At 27.3% G+C, this 21750-nt stretch overlaps 5 protein-coding genes across 6 annotated transcripts in view; 2 read left to right on the top strand and 3 right to left on the bottom strand.

Annotated features, from left to right (window-relative positions):
- Positions 1–2294, top strand: part of LOC129618893 (frizzled-3) — a 68135-nt gene extending 65841 nt beyond the window's left edge. For both annotated transcript variants that reach the window (XM_055533920.1, XM_055533921.1), the window contains exon 2: positions 747–2294. In XM_055533920.1, the coding sequence (XP_055389895.1) occupies positions 747–2294 (1548 nt within the window). The remainder of the gene's footprint in view (positions 1–746) is intronic.
- A 3425-nt stretch (positions 2295–5719) lies between these two features.
- LOC129619176 (ubiquitin carboxyl-terminal hydrolase 45) lies at positions 5720–10188 on the bottom strand. Its single transcript, XM_055534299.1, has 8 exons — positions 10060–10188; positions 9365–9624; positions 8877–9197; positions 8535–8817; positions 8345–8481; positions 8164–8281; positions 7419–8104; positions 5720–7322 (listed from the first exon to the last, which is right to left on the bottom strand). The coding sequence occupies exons 2-8, from the start codon at positions 9603–9605 to the stop codon at positions 6094–6096; spliced, it is 3015 nt and encodes a 1004-aa protein (XP_055390274.1). The 5' UTR covers positions 9606–9624; positions 10060–10188; the 3' UTR covers positions 5720–6093.
- Positions 10189–10982: 794 nt separating this feature from the next.
- On the top strand, positions 10983–12268 carry LOC129618719 (cytochrome c oxidase copper chaperone). The gene is made up of 3 exons (XM_055533665.1): positions 10983–11117; positions 11170–11322; positions 12073–12268. The coding sequence occupies exons 2-3, from the start codon at positions 11174–11176 to the stop codon at positions 12155–12157; spliced, it is 234 nt and encodes a 77-aa protein (XP_055389640.1). The 5' UTR covers positions 10983–11117; positions 11170–11173; the 3' UTR covers positions 12158–12268.
- On the bottom strand, positions 12253–15690 carry LOC129618718 (NADH-ubiquinone oxidoreductase 75 kDa subunit, mitochondrial). Its single transcript, XM_055533664.1, has 10 exons — positions 15566–15690; positions 15131–15321; positions 14725–15056; positions 14429–14665; positions 13909–14372; positions 13693–13844; positions 13450–13629; positions 12941–13304; positions 12727–12860; positions 12253–12671 (listed from the first exon to the last, which is right to left on the bottom strand). The coding sequence occupies exons 2-10, from the start codon at positions 15314–15316 to the stop codon at positions 12507–12509; spliced, it is 2214 nt and encodes a 737-aa protein (XP_055389639.1). The 5' UTR covers positions 15317–15321; positions 15566–15690; the 3' UTR covers positions 12253–12506.
- A 1094-nt stretch (positions 15691–16784) lies between these two features.
- On the bottom strand, positions 16785–18475 carry LOC129619014 (vacuolar protein sorting-associated protein 26B-like). The gene is made up of 2 exons (XM_055534058.1): positions 18329–18475; positions 16785–18250 (listed from the first exon to the last, which is right to left on the bottom strand). Exon 2 carries the CDS (start codon positions 18205–18207, stop codon positions 16912–16914), a length of 1296 nt encoding a protein of 431 aa, XP_055390033.1. The 5' UTR covers positions 18208–18250; positions 18329–18475; the 3' UTR covers positions 16785–16911.
- Between the last annotated feature and the right edge of the window lie 3275 nt (positions 18476–21750).

Genomic DNA, 21750 nt, shown 5'->3' on the forward strand with positions numbered 1-21750 from the left:
AATATATCCCGAATCACAAATGGATTTTTCATCGCCCATCTAAAAGATAACCGATAGCTCTTTTGTTTGCAAAACGCTAGCAGTAGGAAGCCTAATGATTAGATGTTCCCGGATATTTCACTTTCATTATTAGAATTAAATATTTTCTATAATGAAAGAAAACCGACTAAAAAAAAATTTTTTAAGTGTACGCTAGATCAATCATTTTTTTTTCTCTCTGATTCGTAAAATCTCATCATCTGACATTTAAAAAGCGTTAATTATTGTACTGCGTGTATATAGTAAAAAAAAACTGAAGAAAAGCTTTTTGTTACATTCTTTTCTTTCAGAACACCAATTTCAGTTAATTTTCTGTTCCTGAAAGATATTGTTTTTCTTTTTTTACACTTTTAACTTTTTGGTTATTTTCTAACAATACCTGTTGTTATATGATTTCCTCTCTTGTACCTAATCTTGCAACATTTGTGGTTTGTTCAATAGATATAGAAAAAAATCTAAGGTTCATTAGGCTTTCTTCTAACTTCTTTTTAATTCTATTATTCCACCATATTTTTTTTTTTAACATATTAAGCTTTACAATACATTATTATACTGGAATACATTAATTTTCCAAAAAAAAAAATCATTGTAGAATATTCAGAAAGTGAAAAATGAATTAATATTTCTCATTTTTTACACCTTTTATATCTCTGTCAAATTTTAAAAAACCTAATTCATAATGTTTTTTTTTTATGTTTTTCTTGCAGCTAACAAAATTTTTACCATTATTGGAATCAACATGCTCCAAACATATTCGTTTTCTTATATGTTCTTCAATTTTTCCATTATGTTCACCTGATGTACCAAGACCGGTGACAGCATGTCGTTCATTATGTGAAAAAGTGAAGAAAGATTGTGCTACTGAACCTTTATTAAATCATTTATGGCCAGATTTTTTAAATTGTGAAATTTTACCACAACCAGAAAAACAAGAATTATGTATGCAAATACCAGATGAAGAAATTAAAATTGATAAGAATCCAAATAATGGAAAATTTTGGCCATCATGGTTACCATGGAAAGTTACTGCAAATGGTATAATTAGTGGTACACATCATAGTCATCATCATCATCATCATCATTCACATCATACCGGTGGTATTAATATTGATAATAGTTTAGGATTAAAAATTATTTGTCCTGTTAATTTTACTGCTTATGATCGTGATTGTATTCCACAATGTAATACGGATGCCATTTATAATTCACAACAAAAAAAAATTACTCAAGCCTTAATATTATCATTATCAGCAGTTTGTTTTATATTAACTTTATTTTCATTGGTAACATTTTGGGCGGAACCAACACGTTTCGGATATCCTGAACGACCAGTTCTATTTTTATGTCTTTGTTATAATTTACTAAGTGTTTCATATTTAGAACGTATCGTTTTTCATAATCCGATCAAAGAGAAATTTATTGATAATGCAAACGATGAAATAACAATAACAGTTGGATGTACTATAGCTCCACCATGTTTAGCATCATATATAACAACAAGTTATTTAATGTTATGTGCTGCATCATGGTGGTTAATATTTGCATTATGTTTTTATTTGTCATCTAATAAAAAATGGTCTAGTGAAGCTTTAGAAAAAAAATCTGGTCTATTTCATGTTTTAGCATGGGTAACACCATTAGGACCACCAATTGGTGCATTACTTTGGGGTGCTGTTAAATCAAATGAATTAACTGGTATGTGTACGGCACCAGGTTTTGTTGAAATACCAGCTATTATATTACTTATTTTTGGTGCAACATTTACAATGAGAGCATCTAGATCACTTCAAAATTTACAAGAAGAAATAAGAACACCAGCATTAACAAATAATCAATTTAGATTTTCTCAAATTCGAAAACGTGTATTAATTTTTAGTTTAGTATTCTTTATTCCAACTGTAATTGCAATTTTATTAACATTTTTTGAAAGATTAGATGTTCGTATATCACCGTGTATATCAATTGAAACATGTGAGCAACCTAAAAAATCATCTGCAATACCAACATATTTAAAATTATTTTTTCAATTAACTGGTGGTACTTTAACTGGAATGTGGGTATGGTCACGTAAAACATGTGAATCTTATAGAAGTCGTATAGTAACAGCAACAACACCAACAATTTCATCTACATCGACGAAATCTGGTATGACAATACCAAATAAAAAAATGTCAAATAATAAACATGTGACACCATTGTATAGTGGCATTAATTTTCATAATGTTCCAGTTTATAATAGTCATTCAAGAGTATAGCAATTAACGAAATTTTAGGTTTTTTTTTTTTTTTTAATAATTTTGTTTTTTATTTTTTTTTTTAAATTAAAAAAAATTCCTTTAGGTTTTTATAATTATATTTTTTTGTAATATATATACAGTTATATATAATAATATATATTTACATATTAAACATTGAATTAATTTTAAAGTATTCGTAGAATATTAAGTATAAGAACGTAGAAATGTTAAAACTGAATTTAAATCAACATGTTTTTCATTTAAACTTTCATTTAGTAACAATTATTGTTGCAGAATAAGTAATATTATTTGTTACTTATTCTAACATTAAAAAATATAAAATTTTTACTTATAAAAATGAATTTCTTGTTAAATTAAACTCGAACAGAATATCGATAATTACAACTGTTTTGAAAACTATACCGAATTATTGATTTGTTTAAAAAATTTCAAGATTTTCTCATGCGAAATAAATATTTTACTTTTTCCTCTACATCCTGTTCTACAAAAGAAATACAATTTGAAATTCTAAATGAATCAAGAGACTCTTGATATTGGATAATCTTTAGAAAATTTTAAAGTAAATAAAAAAAAAAAAACAAATAATAGAAAAACAATTCCAAAAATTTAACAATGTTCTTAATAGTTTCATAATTTCGGAGATTCAATTTTTATATCTAATTGTGTCCAAGTTTATTAATTAAAATAATATTTATAATATTTATGTAAATAAATTCAAATAATTTTAATCTATAAAACCCGTCATACTATACTGTAAAAATTAAATTTTTGCAAAAAAAAAAAAATTTTTAAGAAAAATAAAAACTAATTTTTATATTTCAATTTTAATTTTTATATTTTAAGTGTTATAAAGCTTTAAATAATAATATTTATTAAAATAAAATAAAATATGTAATTTAAAAAAAAAATTAATAAAAACATAAAAATTAAATAAGAGTATATGATGAACGTAAAATTTGTGTGTTTGTGCTTTAAAATAATTGTTTAATATTATGTTTATTAATTAATTATTCAAATTTAATATTTAAGTATAAAATAAAAATATTATATAAATATTTGAAATTAAAATTATTAAGATTATTAATAGTTAATAGAATAAAATAATTATAAAGATTGACGTAAGATATTAAAATTAATTAAATATTACAATATAAGAAGTACTATATATTGTAATTTGAAAGAAGACTTAAATAATAATTTTATATAGAAAATGTAATATTAAAAATATGTATGGCATTTATATTAAAAATATGTGTGCATATGTACACAATATTATTGTAAATAAAAATTAAATTTTTTTTAAAACTTTTGTTTTTACATTTTTATTATATAGCTATTGGTGAAATTTTCAGATTTAGGACTTAAATTTTTCCCAACCTGATCTTATAAAGTATTATTAAAGCGAATCCCTCAGAGCAAATCAGACAAATTGTATATAATATGAACCCATGGTTTAGGACAAATTATATTTCAATGTATTTACTTCTACTTTTAAAAGTCTAGAATACTAAAATATATAAAAATTCTATTGGCATTTTGAATTATATTATAACAATATTAACACATTATGAGCGGATCGGGTACTAGTACCCGCTTGTGTGATTGTCACCTCAACCAATTTGTTACAATGTTTCAATTTGTTTGATGGGACTGATTGATAAAATATTTGATCGTCCACTTTAGTTTATTTTTTTATACACAAAGGTCTTATAATAATTTTAAAATAAATTATCCGGATGTATACATTGTATATTCGCCCGCTACGCAACATTGTTGCCCATACTAGGCCGCCCGCTCATAATTTGTTAAGCGTACTATGTATGAATATAAAAATAATATAAAATTCATATTGAAATATCAAAATAAAAAAGACAATAATGTATTTCTAATATATTTATTTTCAATATAATTATTTTACATCTTATGTAGTTATAATTTAAATGTAATTTATGTATTTTTTCTAATATTATTTTTTTTTTTTTTCGTTTTTATTGTTTTTAATAACCCTCAAAATAACACTTTTTAAAATTATAAACAGTTGAATATTTAATCTTAAAAATTAAATTTCGTTAAAAGTTATTAGTTTTTTATTTTTTATTTTATTTTTATTTTAAATTGCAAGAGAAAATAAATCATTTTCGAATTTATTCTTGTTTTAAATACAAGGAAATTATGTAATGCAAAACAACGGCTTAAAAATGTAGAAAATTTGGAATTTTCGCTTTTTTTTATATTATATTATAGAAATATTGGTAAATTTAATTTAATATGGTGAGTGGAAACATCGAAAACACAAAATCAAAAGATTTAATTAATTAATAAAATTAAAATTTACACGCTTGAATAATGTATAAAAAAATGCTATTTAAAAAAAAAAATGCTTAAATACTAAGAGTTTATAATTTATATGATTGTTCTTTTTTGTTATTATTATACATAAACCAAAATTTCAGAATCATGTAAAACCAAGCACATTTTATCAAAGTAAAAATTCTGCACAAGTGTATTAATGCAAATTTTTTTCATTCTTTTTCACCAATAATAACAAATTAATTTAGATCACAATCACAAACTTAGGTTAATCTATTTAATTTTGACATATTAAATTCATTAGTTCCTATGAATTTTATGATTTAGAATTTTAAAGAATAGGAAAATAATCATAAGAAAATCACATCTTTTATCACAAGTTAAGCACGATTTAAGGATGATAATAAACTATTAACCAAATTTTACAATTACATAATACATATATATATATATATACATATTTATTATACCTTTCAAAACTAATTATAATTTAAAAACAAAGACATTAATTAAATTAACTAACACTGTAGAAATTATACATATGTATATAAAATTAATGTAGTATAAATTAGTTTCATAAAATGTTCACTTAGCCGTTTCAGTTTTTTCAATATTTCTTAATACATATTACATTAATAATTAAAGACACCAAAAGTATGTATTCAATAAACTTCCATCTTGTCATAAAATATATCTAGAAATTTTTAAATATTTATCATAAAATAAAATTCATAATAAAATGCAATACGTTAATAATTTAATCTCGTGACTTGTGTTTTATTTATTTATTTTTCAATTTTTAATTGTTTTGAGAAAATTTAAAATCGAATTATTTATAATCATGGATTCCCAACAAAATTCAAAAAGAATAAAATAAAAAGGATAAATGCATGTAAGCATAAGTTTTTAATTAAAAAAGTTGTTTCCACTCTTATGATTTTTTTCAACCTATGGGAATATTTGATAATATATTACTTTTAAATATAGTATTGTTTTTAAAAAAAATATTTATCTTGTAAATTGTGGATAGAAATAGTTAAACTAACATTGTATTTAATGTGTTTACATTTAAATTTTTGTTATCTTAATATCTAGGAAATATAAATGGATAAAATAATTGCATAGGTTTTATTTTAACGCAAAATTTGAATTTTTTACGTTTTTTCAATTCAAAAATAAATGAAAGTTTTTTTCTTAAATCGACTTTATTTAAAGATTATACAAAAGCGATTTCTAATTTTTTTAACTTCTGTATTATATTTGACTTTATTAAAAAAAATGTAGAACGAAAATTTATTATGAACATTTTGGAATAATTTTCTATTAGAAATATACAATAAAAGGAAAACTTGATACTAAAAGCAGATATTTTTTACTATAGTTTTAATAAATTTTCGCATTTTTTAAACGCGTATATTTAAAGGAAAGCCCCAAAAATTATTTCATTTAAGAATAAACGAAGATAAGAAAATACATAGAGGATAAACTAATAGATCCTTTCATAAAACAATAAATATGCTTGCGCCTTCAAAACAGCACTTTCCAAAACTTCTTGTACTCGACTATCAGAAACATAATACCATTTGCCTGGAGGTGCCTCAATATTAATTTGTTCTTCAGTATTATTAGATAAAGCACCACCAACGGCACCTTCACATTCAGTAGTATCACTGAGGTCAACTAAAGGCTTCGATACATCTGAAACTTCATTCCCACGGATTCTATCATCTGAATCTGAAGAGGTATTACTTGATGTAAAATCGTCGCTATCATTTGATTTCATTCGCTGTTCCCTAGCTTTCTCTTTCGCTAGCAATTCATCTAATTTAGCTTTTTGCTCATCTGTTTGATCTAATTCAGCTTTGCTACCTTGTGGCATAAATTTCCAGCGTTTATCTGATTTAGATAATTTTGGTCTGACTTTAACATACGCTGTATAATGTCCACCATACATGCTACCCGAATGTTCAACAATTCCATACAATGCATAAAGTAATTTCTTTTGTTTTCTGTCTATATTTGGTAAATTTTTCACCTTAGATCCGCAAAAAGGTGCAATATCTAAAACCACTGGAAATGATACAGGTCTGGTCAACTTACTAAATAGGCAACGTTGACCAACCTGGAATCGTTTTAAATGTAGTATTAACACTGCTGGTGGACTTGAAATTAAAAATTGCTTTGTAGCGTTCGTGTAAATAGATTTAACATTTTCGCCTTCTCCATTAATACGTTTTGTACAAGCATCGCACCCGACCTTATTGTTTCCAGTCATTAGCTCCACTGCTGTAAAATTATTTAGACATGATTGAATAGAACATTCCCCTGCATCGCATTGATAACGAGGTGCGATGGTCGTATTCCAATCAGAATAACTTTGAGTACGTATACGTTTCTGCTTTGCTTTCTTTTTCTTAATATCTAAAATATTTTTATTATCTTTTGCATCGTTAGGAATATCATCATCTGATAAATTTAATTTTTCTAAATTTCGTTCAAGATTTTCTTTTTGGTTTAACTCTAAAGAACGATTTCTAACTAAACTAGCATTTTTATTAATTCCCAAATTTAAAATTAAATTACTAGAACCGTTACATTCCATGGAATTGTTTAATTCAGTAGAACCACCTCTGGATCGTGTCAATGATGTATTGGCAGAAGAAATTAAGTCCATAGAAGTTGTTGGATTAGCAGGACTTGTAGCAATACCAGAATCTACAATTTATTAAATATTTAAAATCAAATACAGTTTTCACACCCATAAATTTATTGTAATGATGTAATTTAATATTCTGATAGATTTAATCTTACCATTCTCATCATCATTAGAATCTTTGTTAGGATTCTCTGGAGAATCTCCACGTTTCTCGGGACTATTAGGTGTTTCACTATTTCCGTTTGTATCGCAAGCCTTCTGCAGATGTAGCAACGACTGTCCATTTTTCGGAATGTCGTCTATCAAATTGTCTTCAATATCGGCATCAGATTGCTCTGATGATGATGAATCAGAAGATCTTGAATTCTCAATTTCTTTATTATTTAATGAAGTATTATTGGTATCTATGGAATCGTCCATGTTATCTCCAATTGGACCAATTGGTATATAATTCAGTTTTTTATTATGATGTTTTGCTGCCCGCTTTGCCTTTCTTTCTTTTTCTTTTTCTTTCTTTAATTGATGCTTTGATAGCGTAGTGGAATTGGGAGACGTTTCAGGACTAGTTCTACGTCTGATTGGAGGTGGTGGCTTCTCCACGCTGACAGGCAATGACATATCGAGGAAACTTTCATGCCTCGAAGATGTATAGAAGCAATCTTGACAAGTTAATGTTGAAACTAAAAAACCTCTAAAAACTTGCTCCGGGCGTAAAATGCGATCTTGAGCTTGTTGTCCATAAATTTTGCATTTTTGTTTCATGTCATCTCCAGGTGTTATTTGGGAATTATAGCCCAGCTCATTCAATATAACTTTCTGATATCGCTTCAAATCTTCGGACCTAACAAAGTATTTTTAGAAAAATTTGTAATTCATATAGAATTCACTTAATTTTTTTACCTGACGCGTTCTAATAAATGACGTAGTAATTCATGAGAATCATGTTGATCACCCCCCCGGAATTGAGGGCATTTTGTTGTTAACTTATTGAATAATTTTGATGGATTAAAAACGCTACCTGTTACATTAATTTAGTTGGGTATAAAAATTTATAGACATAAAAATTTATTATACTTCATACCACCAGATTGTAATTGCTCTAAAGCATCAGCTAAAGATGAAGTTAATTCGCCCCACTCACTCAGAACTCCTTCAATGGCTGGTAAAATTTTTGTTTCTCCATCTTTAAATTTAAACTCACCACCGGGAAGAGTAAACCTTAATGAAAAGAACGTTAAGAATGAAAAACACAAAAAATTAAATAAACTAACCTTTCACCAGCTTCAGAAGATTCATGCAAAACTTCTAACAAAAATGGTGTTTGAGCCAAACATTGCAAAACAGCATTAAAAAAGCAGGTGTTTCCTAAATTAGAAAGTCCTCTAACGCGGGGTAAAGTATCAATTGGAAACGTAGAAATTGATGAGCCTTGCATTGTCGTTGTTTGAATTCTTCTAGCCATTCCTGGTATAGGTGTTGAGTTTGGTGATGAGCTATTATTTACACTATTATTCGAATTAAGTTTTAATTTCAAGTGATCTGTTAAACCTGAATCTGTTTCATATAAAATAAAAATGTTACTGATAATTCATTTCACAAAATTTAAAATTTACCATCGATAGTTTGTCCCTCAGTCGGAGTTATAATTTGCGGCACAATAGCTTGTTGTCTTTGTGTTAGTTTTTTAACAAAATCAACCGTTTCCGAAAGTTGCTTTTTTGTAGTACAATTGACTTCTTCGTCACATGCATAACACCATAAGCTAAATGTAGTCGTATTAATAACTAGAGCATGTGAATCAGAACGGGGAGTTTCAAAATGCTCTAAAGCATGCTGATTTTTAGCACGCCCGCACAAGTGTGTTCCACATTTAAGACACAACCACAAAGTCCTATCGAATTCAAACATATCTTCGCTAAATTTTCCATTAATTTCTGCAATTATATATGAATATATATTAAAACTTGTGTTAAATACTTTAGTTATTGAGTATTGAACTAGCTCAATTGACTAATACACAGTATTTTCGGTTAAAATTAAACTATGAATATTTTTAAACTATGAATAAATTTAAACTGTGAATAACTTTAAAAAAACTTACCTTCTGTGTTCTGTGGTGATTTTTTGAGACATTCGCCACAATTATTCATATCGAGGGGAGTTGTTTTATACAGCTTCCTAAGTTTCTGCAAATCAAGCGATCTTTTAACGTGCTGACATTCTACTACTACTCCCCCAGGAGAATCTATAGGACTGTTACTGTTATTTGTTGGTTTGTCATCAGAATCTGTGCTGTATTCATCTTTATTTTGAGGATCACTTTGTCTTTTCTTTTTTACCATTTTAAGCAGTCTAAAATTTCTGGAAATATAAATTGAAACAATTAACTCAATTTGCATAAAACGCATGAAAATATAAAAAAAACAACCATTGACCTAATTCAGTTTTTATTACATACATATGACTTTTTTCTTTGATTTCATTGAATTGTCACAATGATTAAGGTCAACCAAAAATTGCAAGTATCATACCTTAACACTAAATTCGTTTGACCTTCCATATACGAATAACTTTAATAAAACAAAGAAAATATCTTTAAAATGTAAAAAACAAAGGAAATATAGGCACGCATACGTGAAATTGCTCTAATTTTTGGAATATAATAACGCATTTTTGAAAAATGAGGTTAGTGTAATAGTCTGGTACAATTTTAGACTTTTTTTGATTTAAATGTTTTATTTTTTTTTTTAATTTAAAAATTAATTTTGGTGTACAATAAATCTACTTTATACTCACTTTAATTATTAATTCCGAACTTTTAGTAATATTAACTACTTTTATTAGATATAATATTTTAAACTTCTTTTTATTCAATAAGCTTTCTTATTCTTAACTCTTGAACTCTCTATCTGTAGCAAACTTGACAGCTTGACGTTTCTGTGATTATCCAAAATTCCAAAATACAAAAAAGTTTAAAAAACATAAAACGAAAAGTCATACAATTTATGTACAAACAATTTTTATAAGTTAGTGATGGGACGTGAGAATAAAAGATAAATTATCATTGCAGCGTTTCATTTTTTATTCATGCCGCCATATCAGATTCAACCATAGGCTACAGCGATGAATACTTTAAAGACGAAATCAAAATAAGTAATTCAAGTACAGAACATTATATTTTCCTTTGTCATTTTTTCCTTTTTCAATCAAGTTCACGCTCAGATTCGATTTAGATTTTAGAGCTATAAGATTGAGAACTTATAGAGAAACGTTCAGTGCAATTGTGTAATTAATGGAATTAGTTAAAAGTATTAATAAGAAAAGTGCAAGCAAATATTTTAGAGTAAAATACATACTTTTTTGATTGATCGTAATCTAATCAGATCGAAATAAAAATGGCTTTTGGTGGTCAAATTTACTTTTAGATAAAAATACCTTATAGATTACCATATAGAAAAGCGATTTATTTATTAAAAGTATTTCACAACTTTTCTAACTTTTAATGGAAATTAAACCCTTAGTGAATTTAGTAACGTTAAATTTTTGTTAAGTTGTTTAAATTCTTTCTTAAGTTGTCGAAAATAAATTTATGATTTTTATATCTACATATTTGAAAAAAGTAGCGTGCGGCAGCAACAGTGTTAAATTCATATCAATTTTGATATTATTATATCATCTGACATGTGCTTGCTTTTTTTGTTTTGGGTTTGAATGTTTTTTGACATTGAAATATTGCAATCAAAAATTCATTGGTTTTCTTTTTTTCTTTGCGAAATATAATTTCAATTTTTAAGACAAATTTAAAGCGAATTAGCTAATTTTGAGCAAGCTAATAGTAATAAAAGTCGATTTTTGTAGGTTGAATTTTACTTTAAGTTTCTATATATTTTATTCTGGCAATTTTAGAAAAATGGGGAATGCTGCAACCAAAGAAGCTGTAGAAGGTGTAAAATCTCCAGCTATTGCAAATCCCGTTGTAGTACCACAAAAAGAAGGTGAGAAAAAAAAGTGCAAAGCCTGCTGTGCTTGTCCGGAAACTAAAAAAGTTAGGGATCAATGGTAAGAAATCAATGTTTTTAATAAGTTTTACTCGAAAAATTGCATCTGCAAAAATTATATAACATTATACCTACCGAAGTATAATGTCATATTTCATATAAGCATAATATGTATATATGTATTCCTCCCGCGATCATTTTGTAGTAAGTCTTATTCTTTTCGTAGAATCGTACATAATTATAATATTAATGGAATATAACTGCGACATTTGTACAATTTTCAATACATGTACCTATGTATGTATTCATTTCTTCTTTTGTAAATTTTTAAAATACATTATCACTTTTCTTTTTGATTTTGTATTACACATAATTGCTAATCCTTTCACCAGTCGTGGTCACAGGTAACAGAAAAATTATCCTTTCTTTTGTTCAATAAAAAAAAAACAAAAAATTATATCATATGCACGGTTTAGAACTATGTAATTCTATTACGTTGTTGGCATACGTAAAATCCTACTTGCAATTTTGAAAACCAGTCAGATGATAGTAGTGATAGTAGAAATATCAATAATTAATGATATTATAATAATGTATGGTACAAATTACATATTTGTATACATAGTACATTATGTAGGTACGAAAATGAATACGCATGTATAAAAACATTTTGCCGATTGTATATTTTGATAAACCGAAAGATTATGGTTTTCCAAAGTTTATCAAAATATCTTAAACATCGACAATACTTCAACATTGCTAAAACATTTTTATTTTTGAATCATAAATTAAACAAGTTTATTTTTTTTAGTATAATGGAACGTGGAGAGGCAAACTGTTCAACAGAAATTGAGGCTCATAAGAAATGCATGCGTGATATGGGCTTTAATGTATAAGTATGTACTTACTTTAGTTTTGTAGTGTTTATATAAATTATTTGTCAGAAATGTGATGTTAAAATAAATGAAAATAAAAATAAGAAGAAAAGGAATTTATTTTCAATTTTATTTCTTGCTTTTTGTCAATCAATAAAGATTGTTTTCAATCAATTTTCAATTTCTAAAATTTTGATTCCACTTATAAGACGAAATTCCGTACCAAAAAAAAGAATAATGTATGTATACATATATGCATAGCAATTTTTCTAAGTTATTTGAATTTCTGTTTAGTTTAATTTGAATTTATATGCACTAATAACAATTACTTTAACATGTAGACCTATTATACAAATTAATCAAAATTCACTTATATAGCGGCTGCTGCCGCTGCCTTTTTTTGTTGCTCCTTTTTAATTGCTGTAATACATTTTGCCATTGTAGGAGATGCACGGGAAATTGAATCGGTCATAAAATATTCTGTCAATTCAGTTTGCTTAACTCCAATCTTTGGACTCTCAATTCTTCCACTTCCCTAAAATAATTTTATTGCACTATCTTAATTTGTTAAGCTAATATTAAGAAGTTACTGATTTAAGGACGCTTTGCAAAGCCATTTGACTTGTTTCATTAGACTCTAATTTTCCATAGTGTACCAAATGGGGTGCAATATCTTCCATGCGGTTTCTTATTTCGTCCAAAGTATCATATGGCAAGGGAGTACCTTAAATTGAAAACAGCAAAATAATTTTTATATACATTTCGTAAAGATATTTCAAAAACAAAATCTTATAACAAATATACCTGTAACTTCTGACAAAGCTCTCACAATTTTCCAGTCTTCTCTAGCTAAACCTGGTGGAGTAACAGCAACTTGTGTTTGCTGAGCTCTACCTTCTGTGTTAACATATGTGGCTTGTTTTTCAGTATACGCTGCTCCTGGTAAAATTACATTTGCTAATGTTGCCCCCCTATCACCGTGGTGGCCAATGTAAACAATAAAACTATCACCAAGTTTTTCTCGATTTATGACTTCATCATCCGCTCCTAATAAGAAAACTACCTTAGGTTTCTTAGCTATTATGTCATCTACTCCTGCTTTATAACCAATATCTAATGCACCAGTTTGCCCAGCATTTCGTTGGAGCACATTGTAGGGATTCCAATTCTTATAAAAAAAAAAATATAACAAATTTTCAAAGATCAGTTTGCTTTTCTTTCTTAGCAATTTAACTATGTATCAAAACCGATTTAAATATATGTATGTAATAATTAAAATTTCTCGAAAACAGTTTGAAATCAAAACGAATTACCGGTTTCTGTAAAGTAGCAGCATATTTTTGCAAAGTGTTTTGAATACCATTTCCATCTGGGCGTTCTAAGATATCTGCACCGACAATAATAGCCGGTTTCTTGGCAGAATTCAATGCCTTTGAGAAAGGATGATTACCACTTGCAATTTCAGATATCAATGAAGAATCGTCACCAAGATGCTAAAGTTAATATTATAAAAAATCGTTTTATGACATGGCAATGATAAGGGCTATACAAGGTACCTCATATTTATATGATAAATCAATTTTAGGACCAATAAGAGCGATATTTGCCTCATTATGTACATAGCCTTTACGCAATCTTGTATTTAATAGTGGTGCTTCATATCTTGGGTTGGTTCCAACAAGCAATACCGCATCTGCCTCTTCCAAACCTTAATGGATATTCAAAAATGCAAAATTTTGAAAAAATTTAGATAGAATATAAAAAAAACTTACCGGCAATTGAAGAATTTGCAATGTAATTAACTCTTAAATCACTTCCACCACAATCCTGAGAAATTTTGTGTTCAGTGCAGCATAATTCTGAACCAAGCTTGTTAATTAAATCTTTAAGTGCTACCATAGCTTCAACGTCAGCCAGTTGACCAGCGACTACTCCAACAGAATCGCCAGCCTTATTTACTGCTTTCGCAACAGAAATAAGTGCTCCCTCCCATTCTACTGCCTGAAATTCGCCACTTGGTAGACGAACCATTGGAGCAACTAAGCGCTGTCGTTTAAGTCCGTCGCATGCAAATCTAGATTTATCCGCGAGCCATTCTTCATTTATTTCTTCGTTTTCACGAGGCAAAATTCTTAAAACTTCTCCAGTACGCGTGCTAACTACTATATTACTTCCTATAGCATCCAAAACATCAATCGACTCTACTTTGCGAATTTCCCATGGACGAGCAACAAAGCTGCCAATTTTATTACAATTTAGAATTCATTATTTTTTTTATTTTTTTCTATTTACCTATATGGTTTATTAGTAAGAGCTCCAACTGGGCACAAATCTATAATATTTCCGGATAATTCTGTTAATAGAAGCTTTTCAACATAAGTGCCGACCTGCATATCGTTTCCACGTCCAGTTGTTCCGAAATCATCAACCCCAGCTACTTCAGAAGCAAATCGTATGCAGCGGGTACAATGAATGCATCTAGTCATTATTGTTTTTACAAGAGGTCCTATATCTTTATCCTCAACAGCTCTATACCAATATAAAAAAATTAATACAATCGTTCTTAATTCTTTTTCCTGTATGTGAACCTTTTTCCAGTATGATTAATGTCCGTGAATCTTGATCTATCTGATCCAAAAGCCATAGCTTGATCTTGCAAATCACATTCACCTCCTTGATCACAAATTGGACAATCTAACGGATGATTCATCAATAAGAATTCCATAACTCCTTCCCTAGCTTTTCTTGTCATTTCAGAATTTGTTTTAATACGCCAACCTTTCATTACTGGCATAGCGCAAGCAGCAACAGGTTTGGGACTTTTTTCAACTTCAACTAAACACATACGACAATTTCCAGCGACTGCTAAACGTTCATGATAACAGAAACGAGGAATTTCAACCCCTACCATTGCAGCAGCCTTTTAAATAATAAAAAATATATATATCACATGTAAATTTACGCAAGAAATAACACAATTCGATCGAAAATTACTTGCAAAACAGTTGTTCCAGGAACGACGTGCACAGGGATGTCATCAACAAAAACTTCTATTTTTTCCGGTGCTTTGGCTGGTGTTTGAAATTGTTTCGCGGAAGTATGCAATTGCAATGCCGCTAAATTTGCTAACCGCGCCGGAGATTGGAGCTTTAATGCTTGAATTAGCGGCGTTCTAATCATTTTGTCTTGAAATCAAGAAACGTAATTAATATAATTAGTATTAAAAAGAACGCAATATAAAATTTTAATTTTATATGATTTTGACTATCTAATTACATAAGAATTAGATTTTTCTATAACCCCTTTATAAAGTAATGGTAAAATAAAACTACGATAATATAAGTTTTTTTCAATAAATTTGAAAAATTACTAAAGCGAAATTTACTTCCATCAAAGCATTTTTAGGGAAAATTTTTAATAAAAAATTACCTTCAAAATGTGCCTACAAATTTCTAATTGTAATTTTTTTTCTACACAGCTGACAAATCACAATATGAAATTTTATTGACAAAACATTAACGCAAGTAACTTTTGACATTTAATTTCTTAAACTACGAAAATAGAAAGTCAAAGAGTACTGCCAAATTATGCTTTAATTTTCTTTGATTTCTTTTTATTGCTAGCCTTTTATTGCTAATCTAGTCAGTGAATAAAATGTGTCTTAAATTTGTATTTTATGTTATCCATTATGTTAGTCATATACCTATACTTATTTAGCATGTACTTTAAATATACATTTTTTATTATAAATTTACCATATGTAGTATTTATTGATAAAAATATATTATTAAAATCTTGTAAAGACAATAATTTCAAAGGAATGAAATAAATTAGAAAAATATTGAAGGGGTATTCCACTTAAAATATATTATATTATAGTTCTTTTATCATAGAGATACTTTATATGTATGAACATATTATGTAACTTTTCACAAATATACATGTGCACTTTTTGATTATCCTAAGACTAAATTCAATTTTATCCAAAGATTAAAAAACCTACTTTAAAACAATACGAACTAATAAAACTGTCAATAGAAAAACTATTTTAGACTTGAAATAAATAGCTCAGTTCCAAAAGCGAATATACTTTAATCGATTAAAAAATATGACGAATTCTACTGCGAGTGTAAAAACTTACCTCGCACAAAGCCAAAGCAATAAATAGAATAAAAACAATTTGAGAAGAACAAGTTCGCATTATCGATTAGAGATGTATATATACACACGATAGTGTAATTAGCTACGTTTACATAAATGGTTGTAATAAACGTTTACATACTTTTCTTGCACAAAAACACAAATTTAATTTGTTTGCAGGTTGAATGAAACGTATTTCAATCATTGATGCAAGAGTCATCATGTAAACGCAGCTATTATCAGGTAGTTATAGCAAATTATAGTATGTAAATAATGTTAATACTAACAATTTATTTTATAACATGTACATATACAATTTTAAAAATCCTGTTTTGTTTATAAAAGTATTTTTACTAAAACATGTTCCAAAATATTAAAAATTAGAACGAAAAATCAATAGTTAAAGCAATTAGATTAAAATTCGTAACGTAATTTTCATTTTACGTTAATATAATGACTAAGAGTATTTCATTTTTATAAATTTGAAATCATAAAATCGATTCTTATTTTAAAAACTTTATTAAGAGAATAATAAACCCTTTACAACAAAATGTAATACTTGAATTATAACTTTTTCTGGTCTAAATATTATTTGTTATTTACATATATATGCTGTAAACAAAAATCTATAAAACTTATTTTTCTTCGTTATCTTTTAAATCTTTTTCTGTCGAAAGAGGTTCTCCCAAAACATCGGAATTATTTTTCTCTAGCGTTCCAACTGTATTTGGTTCTTCACTTTTTAGGTCATCTTGTTTGTCTTGTTTATCTTGTTTATCTTGTTTATCTTGTTTATTTATTTCTCCACTACTACCTTTTTCATAGTTTTGGAAAAGGTCTTTATTTGCTAAGTCTGAATTTTCCCTCGTAAATAAACCCATTTTAGGTTCTTCTGTCTCTTTACTTGGATTTTCTTCAACGTTTGGAATGGAGTCGGCATTAGTTTTATACAAATTGCGGTCAGAACTATCTGGACCTCCTACTAAATGCGTTGGTATATGAGCATTTGCTGCAGCATAATTTGTAGATTTTCTAATTTTTTCTGCTTTTCTCCAAAGTGTAATTTCTTGTTGCTTAAAATAACGTCGATCTTCAGTATCCATAAGAACTAAATTCAAAAAATATTTTACGGACATTTTTTTATTAATGTCTCTCATAGTTGGGGTTAAATCATATCCAGCAAGAAATACTCTAATTGGTATACTCTCGCCTTTAACAGGTGCTCCATCCATAATTTCATATTTCGCTATTGTCTCATTTTCTGTAAAAGTATTTGGTCCAGATCCAGTTGTCTCCCGTTTAATTATAGCTATTTCCATGTGTTTTATTTTAATTCTGACCAGTAAAAAATATATCTTTCCAACAATAACGTCTTTTAAATGATATTTCGATTTATTATATTCGAATTCAATATGTAGACAATCTTCAATACCTACTTCCATTTTAATAGGATTATTCATATCTGGATAACTACAAAGAGTATGAACCGCAAAATCAACCTCTCTCACAATATCACTTAATCGACGTATAATAGTTACACGAAGGAAATACCTTAAACGAACATTTGAACCCACATATACCTCGAACGGTTTTTCAACGTTTGGGAAATCAAACGGATAACTAGTATTTTGAATTAAATCACCTGGTCTAGCAAGCTCTTTTACAAGAGATAAAAATTCATAATGATTTCCTCTATCATAAAATAGTTCAATTTGACCAATAAGCTCAATTTTTATGCCTTGATGCTCCAGTTTACTTCCAGGTTTCTTTAAAGTAATGTTAACTTTACCCGATACGCTTTCTCCATCATAATATAATAAATATTTTTCCTTTTTTCCATCTTCAGTTTTGATTTCCGCATACTTTCTATTTTCAGCCCCATCAAACGCAACATCGACTTCTGCAGATTGACCAAACCCAAGAAAATTCATTTCAAAACAAGAATTCTATCGATTAGTGAAAAATTTGTGGAACCTATAGTATAAATTAATTAATATAAAATTAATTATATGTATTAAAAATGTATAATTAATATTTTTTAAGAAATTTTACCTTTTGTATTTAGAGTATTTCCAATGTGGATAATTGTTAGTTAACAAAATTTTGTTAAAATTTTAACGTTCATAAATATTAAAAGAAGTCAATATTTCTTTGAAACTAATAATTAGAAATAAGAGTTATCAACACAACACCGCCTCAAATTTCTTTTCATTGAGATTAAAATATGACAATTTTTTAATTGTCAAAAAGTCAATGACGTTCAATTTATTGTCACTATGACTTTTAAACAGCTGAGTGAAATGAGAAAAGAGTGTGTTAGCAGCTCCGAAGAACTGTCATAAATGTAGTCTATATAGCTAAATTTCATTAGGTCTACTTGTTTCATGCACTTCACACTTCATTACTATACCAAATTTCCATTTGAGTTTTAATTTCAGCGACTAAAAAACAAGCTCAAAAATATAAAAATTGTATTTTGAACACCAATATATGTATTTGAGACCCGTAATTTTAAAAATTCCATTGACTGGTCCAAACTATTCAAGAATAGTTAAATATCGTCAGATAAAATTTTTGGGTAGGAAAAATTTATGTTTCCCATTCTCACTCAGAGCTATTAATTGACCTTCGATAAAATTTGCATCAAATTTTAATTTCTATTATAAAAAAAAATTAATAAAAATAGAAAAAAGGAAAGACCAAACAAAGGAATTCTATGATGAAGAACAAGTAATATGTATGTACACACTTTTTTCTTCTTAAAATCAGTGTTGCCATTTTGGTATCTTAAAAACGTTTTATTTTATTTGATAGCTTTTCCGTAAACTTTTAAATTCTTGATACTGATATTTTTTTTTAAACTTGGAATTTTGTTGTTTGAAAATTTCATTCTTCTTGGAAAATAACACTTTTTTTAGTAAAGACATTCTTAAAGAAATTATTGTTTTTCATTATTAAAAAAAAGAAACTAAATGCTTACAGACTTAAATTTTATAAGTGCAAAATTTAAAATTTTCAAGGAAATTTTTGTAATTTTGTGTAGTAGTTTCATTAAAAATGTTTTGATTCAAAGATTATCATTATCATTCAAAGATCATTAAAAATGTTTTGATTAAGGGATCGATAAAGATTAGTCTATTAACTGACTGCGACGCAGTAATATTATCTATATGGGCTATTCTATAAGAAAATTATAACAGCAAATTGCGGGTAACAGTAAAACATTGCGTATAAATTTTAAAAGAGCGGTTTTTGATTTCAAAATAATTGAAATGCGGCTTAATTCTGATACAAACCACGAAATCAGTTGCAAAATCAGTTGGTTTCATGATTTTGAAGCAAACGATGGAACGATAGTAGATATTGATATTTCAAATAGGACAAGGAAAATAAAAAGACAAAATAATTAAATAATAATTTAAATTAGGTCAACTAATTTAATAAACGGTTTTATTATAAAAAAAAATATTTCATTTTTCAGCAGGTAACAGTATTTCATAAATGCATGCTATACGTAATATACAATTTTTGTAAAATTACACATTTTTATTTTGATTCATATAGGTATTTCAGATCAAGTTGTTCAAGTTCAGGTCTGTTGTTTAAGTTCAAGTTCTTTTAGTTCAAACTCTTGCCTTATTTTTAGTTCTTCCAGTTTCAATTTTTTCTTATATATTCTACTTATTATATTTTAATCTTTCTTTTTCGAGATGAATCTTCATCTTTTGCTGTTTCGTTCAGATTGAAATAATCCGAACTCACTCAAAGCTAAGGGCTATTTTCTTTTAAAAAAATTTTTTGGATGATAATTTTTTCTCTGTCTTAGAATTTGTGATACATCTTTCATAAAAAATACCTCATTGTCACATTCAAAATTTTGAGAAGTGTCGATATCTAATATATCCTCAGCATCTCTAGTATCTCCGCTGTCTAATACAAAATCGTTTAGTTCACCTTCTTTTCCAAAAATTGACTGCAATTGCTTGAAGTAATTGCACATTTTTTTTATTTTGTCTAAAAAGAGAATTATAGAATAACAATACCTCCATTAACAATAGCGCATCCCTTGATTTCTTCAACTCCTCCTGTAGTTTATAACCATTTCAAACACTTTTTATAGCTTTTTTTTAAATGTCTCATCTTCCACTTTACAAGAATCCACTGAATATTTATATTATTTTCTCACAAAAATCTGTTATAATATATCTGATATGTTGGTTTCTTTAAAAGTAAAAATAATTAGATACGCTATAATTTAACTGTTCACATGCTAATAATATTGTAACATACATACATACAAATTAGGTTGTTTTTATTTTTAGAGATTTACAATTTTATTTTTCTACAATCTTACAATTAGAGAATGCAAATAAAATATTAAGGTTTTTTATGTTTTGCAACTCTTTATCCGTCCATTTTCTATATTGCACATTCTTCCTCTTCATGAACTTATGCTTCACACTACTACTGTTTTTAGCATAATTGTTATTTTCATTATTTTTACTCTATTCGTTATCATCATGAAATATTTTAATTTCCCTTTTAATTTTTACTTTACGAGCTGACATTTTGTAAAAAATACACAGCAAACAAAAAAATAAAATATTTAATAATATAAAGTTTTGTCGAGGTAAAAATGTATTACATAGTCACAAATTGAATAAAAGGAAAAGTTTGCCGTTAACAACTATCTTTAACCAACAGTGTTAGAATGGATATTAGCATTTTTAATGACGAATTTAATAAAAAGTTTTAAATTTAGTTTTGTGTTGAAATATTATGTATACTTGTACATTTTTTGACTTTGTTGTTTTAAAAAGGTAATGAAAAAGTTCTAAATACAGAACAAAAGCGGTTTTTCTTCAATAAGTAATCCATATCGAAGTTCCATATTATGTATAAAAGCTTCCATAAGTAATTCATATCGAAGTTCAAAATTTCAATTGCAATTTTCGAAATTGTTTCTGCCATTGTTTCCTCAAATTACAAATAAATCAAACATTTTTAAAACTTTATTAGGATAAAGCTTTTCAAAGTGCGTATGAAGCGCATAAAATATATTACCAAAAATAAAAGTATTTTATTCCGAAGGAAAATGAGTTTTCTTTTCATACACCTAAAAAAAAATTTTTTATGTTTCGAAAAAATATCAATATTTTCAATAATTGTTTTTGAACCGCTGAGAAAAATTTTGATAATAAAATGCGTTCTGAGTACATTTTTATTTTCTCCAACTGAAATTGCGATCACTTAAATTATCTTAAGGATTGTGTTGGTTTCATAATTCCGTCTTCCAAATCAAAAAGGCATTAGCGAGTCCCTAAAAACAAAAAGTACTGATAAAAAACATTACACTCTTAAGCATATTTCTTTTTTAATTGCTGTTTCCTTGAAACTCATGTACAAATATTATCTTAGTAACAGTCTTATTTTTATAATAAATCAATTAACATTTTATATTATTTATTGTGCCT

The sequence above is a fragment of the Condylostylus longicornis genome, unplaced genomic scaffold (assembly GCF_029603195.1).
Source record: "Condylostylus longicornis isolate FDR11 unplaced genomic scaffold, ASM2960319v2 ptg000010l, whole genome shotgun sequence".
NCBI classification, from domain to species: Eukaryota; Metazoa; Arthropoda; class Insecta; order Diptera; family Dolichopodidae; genus Condylostylus; species Condylostylus longicornis.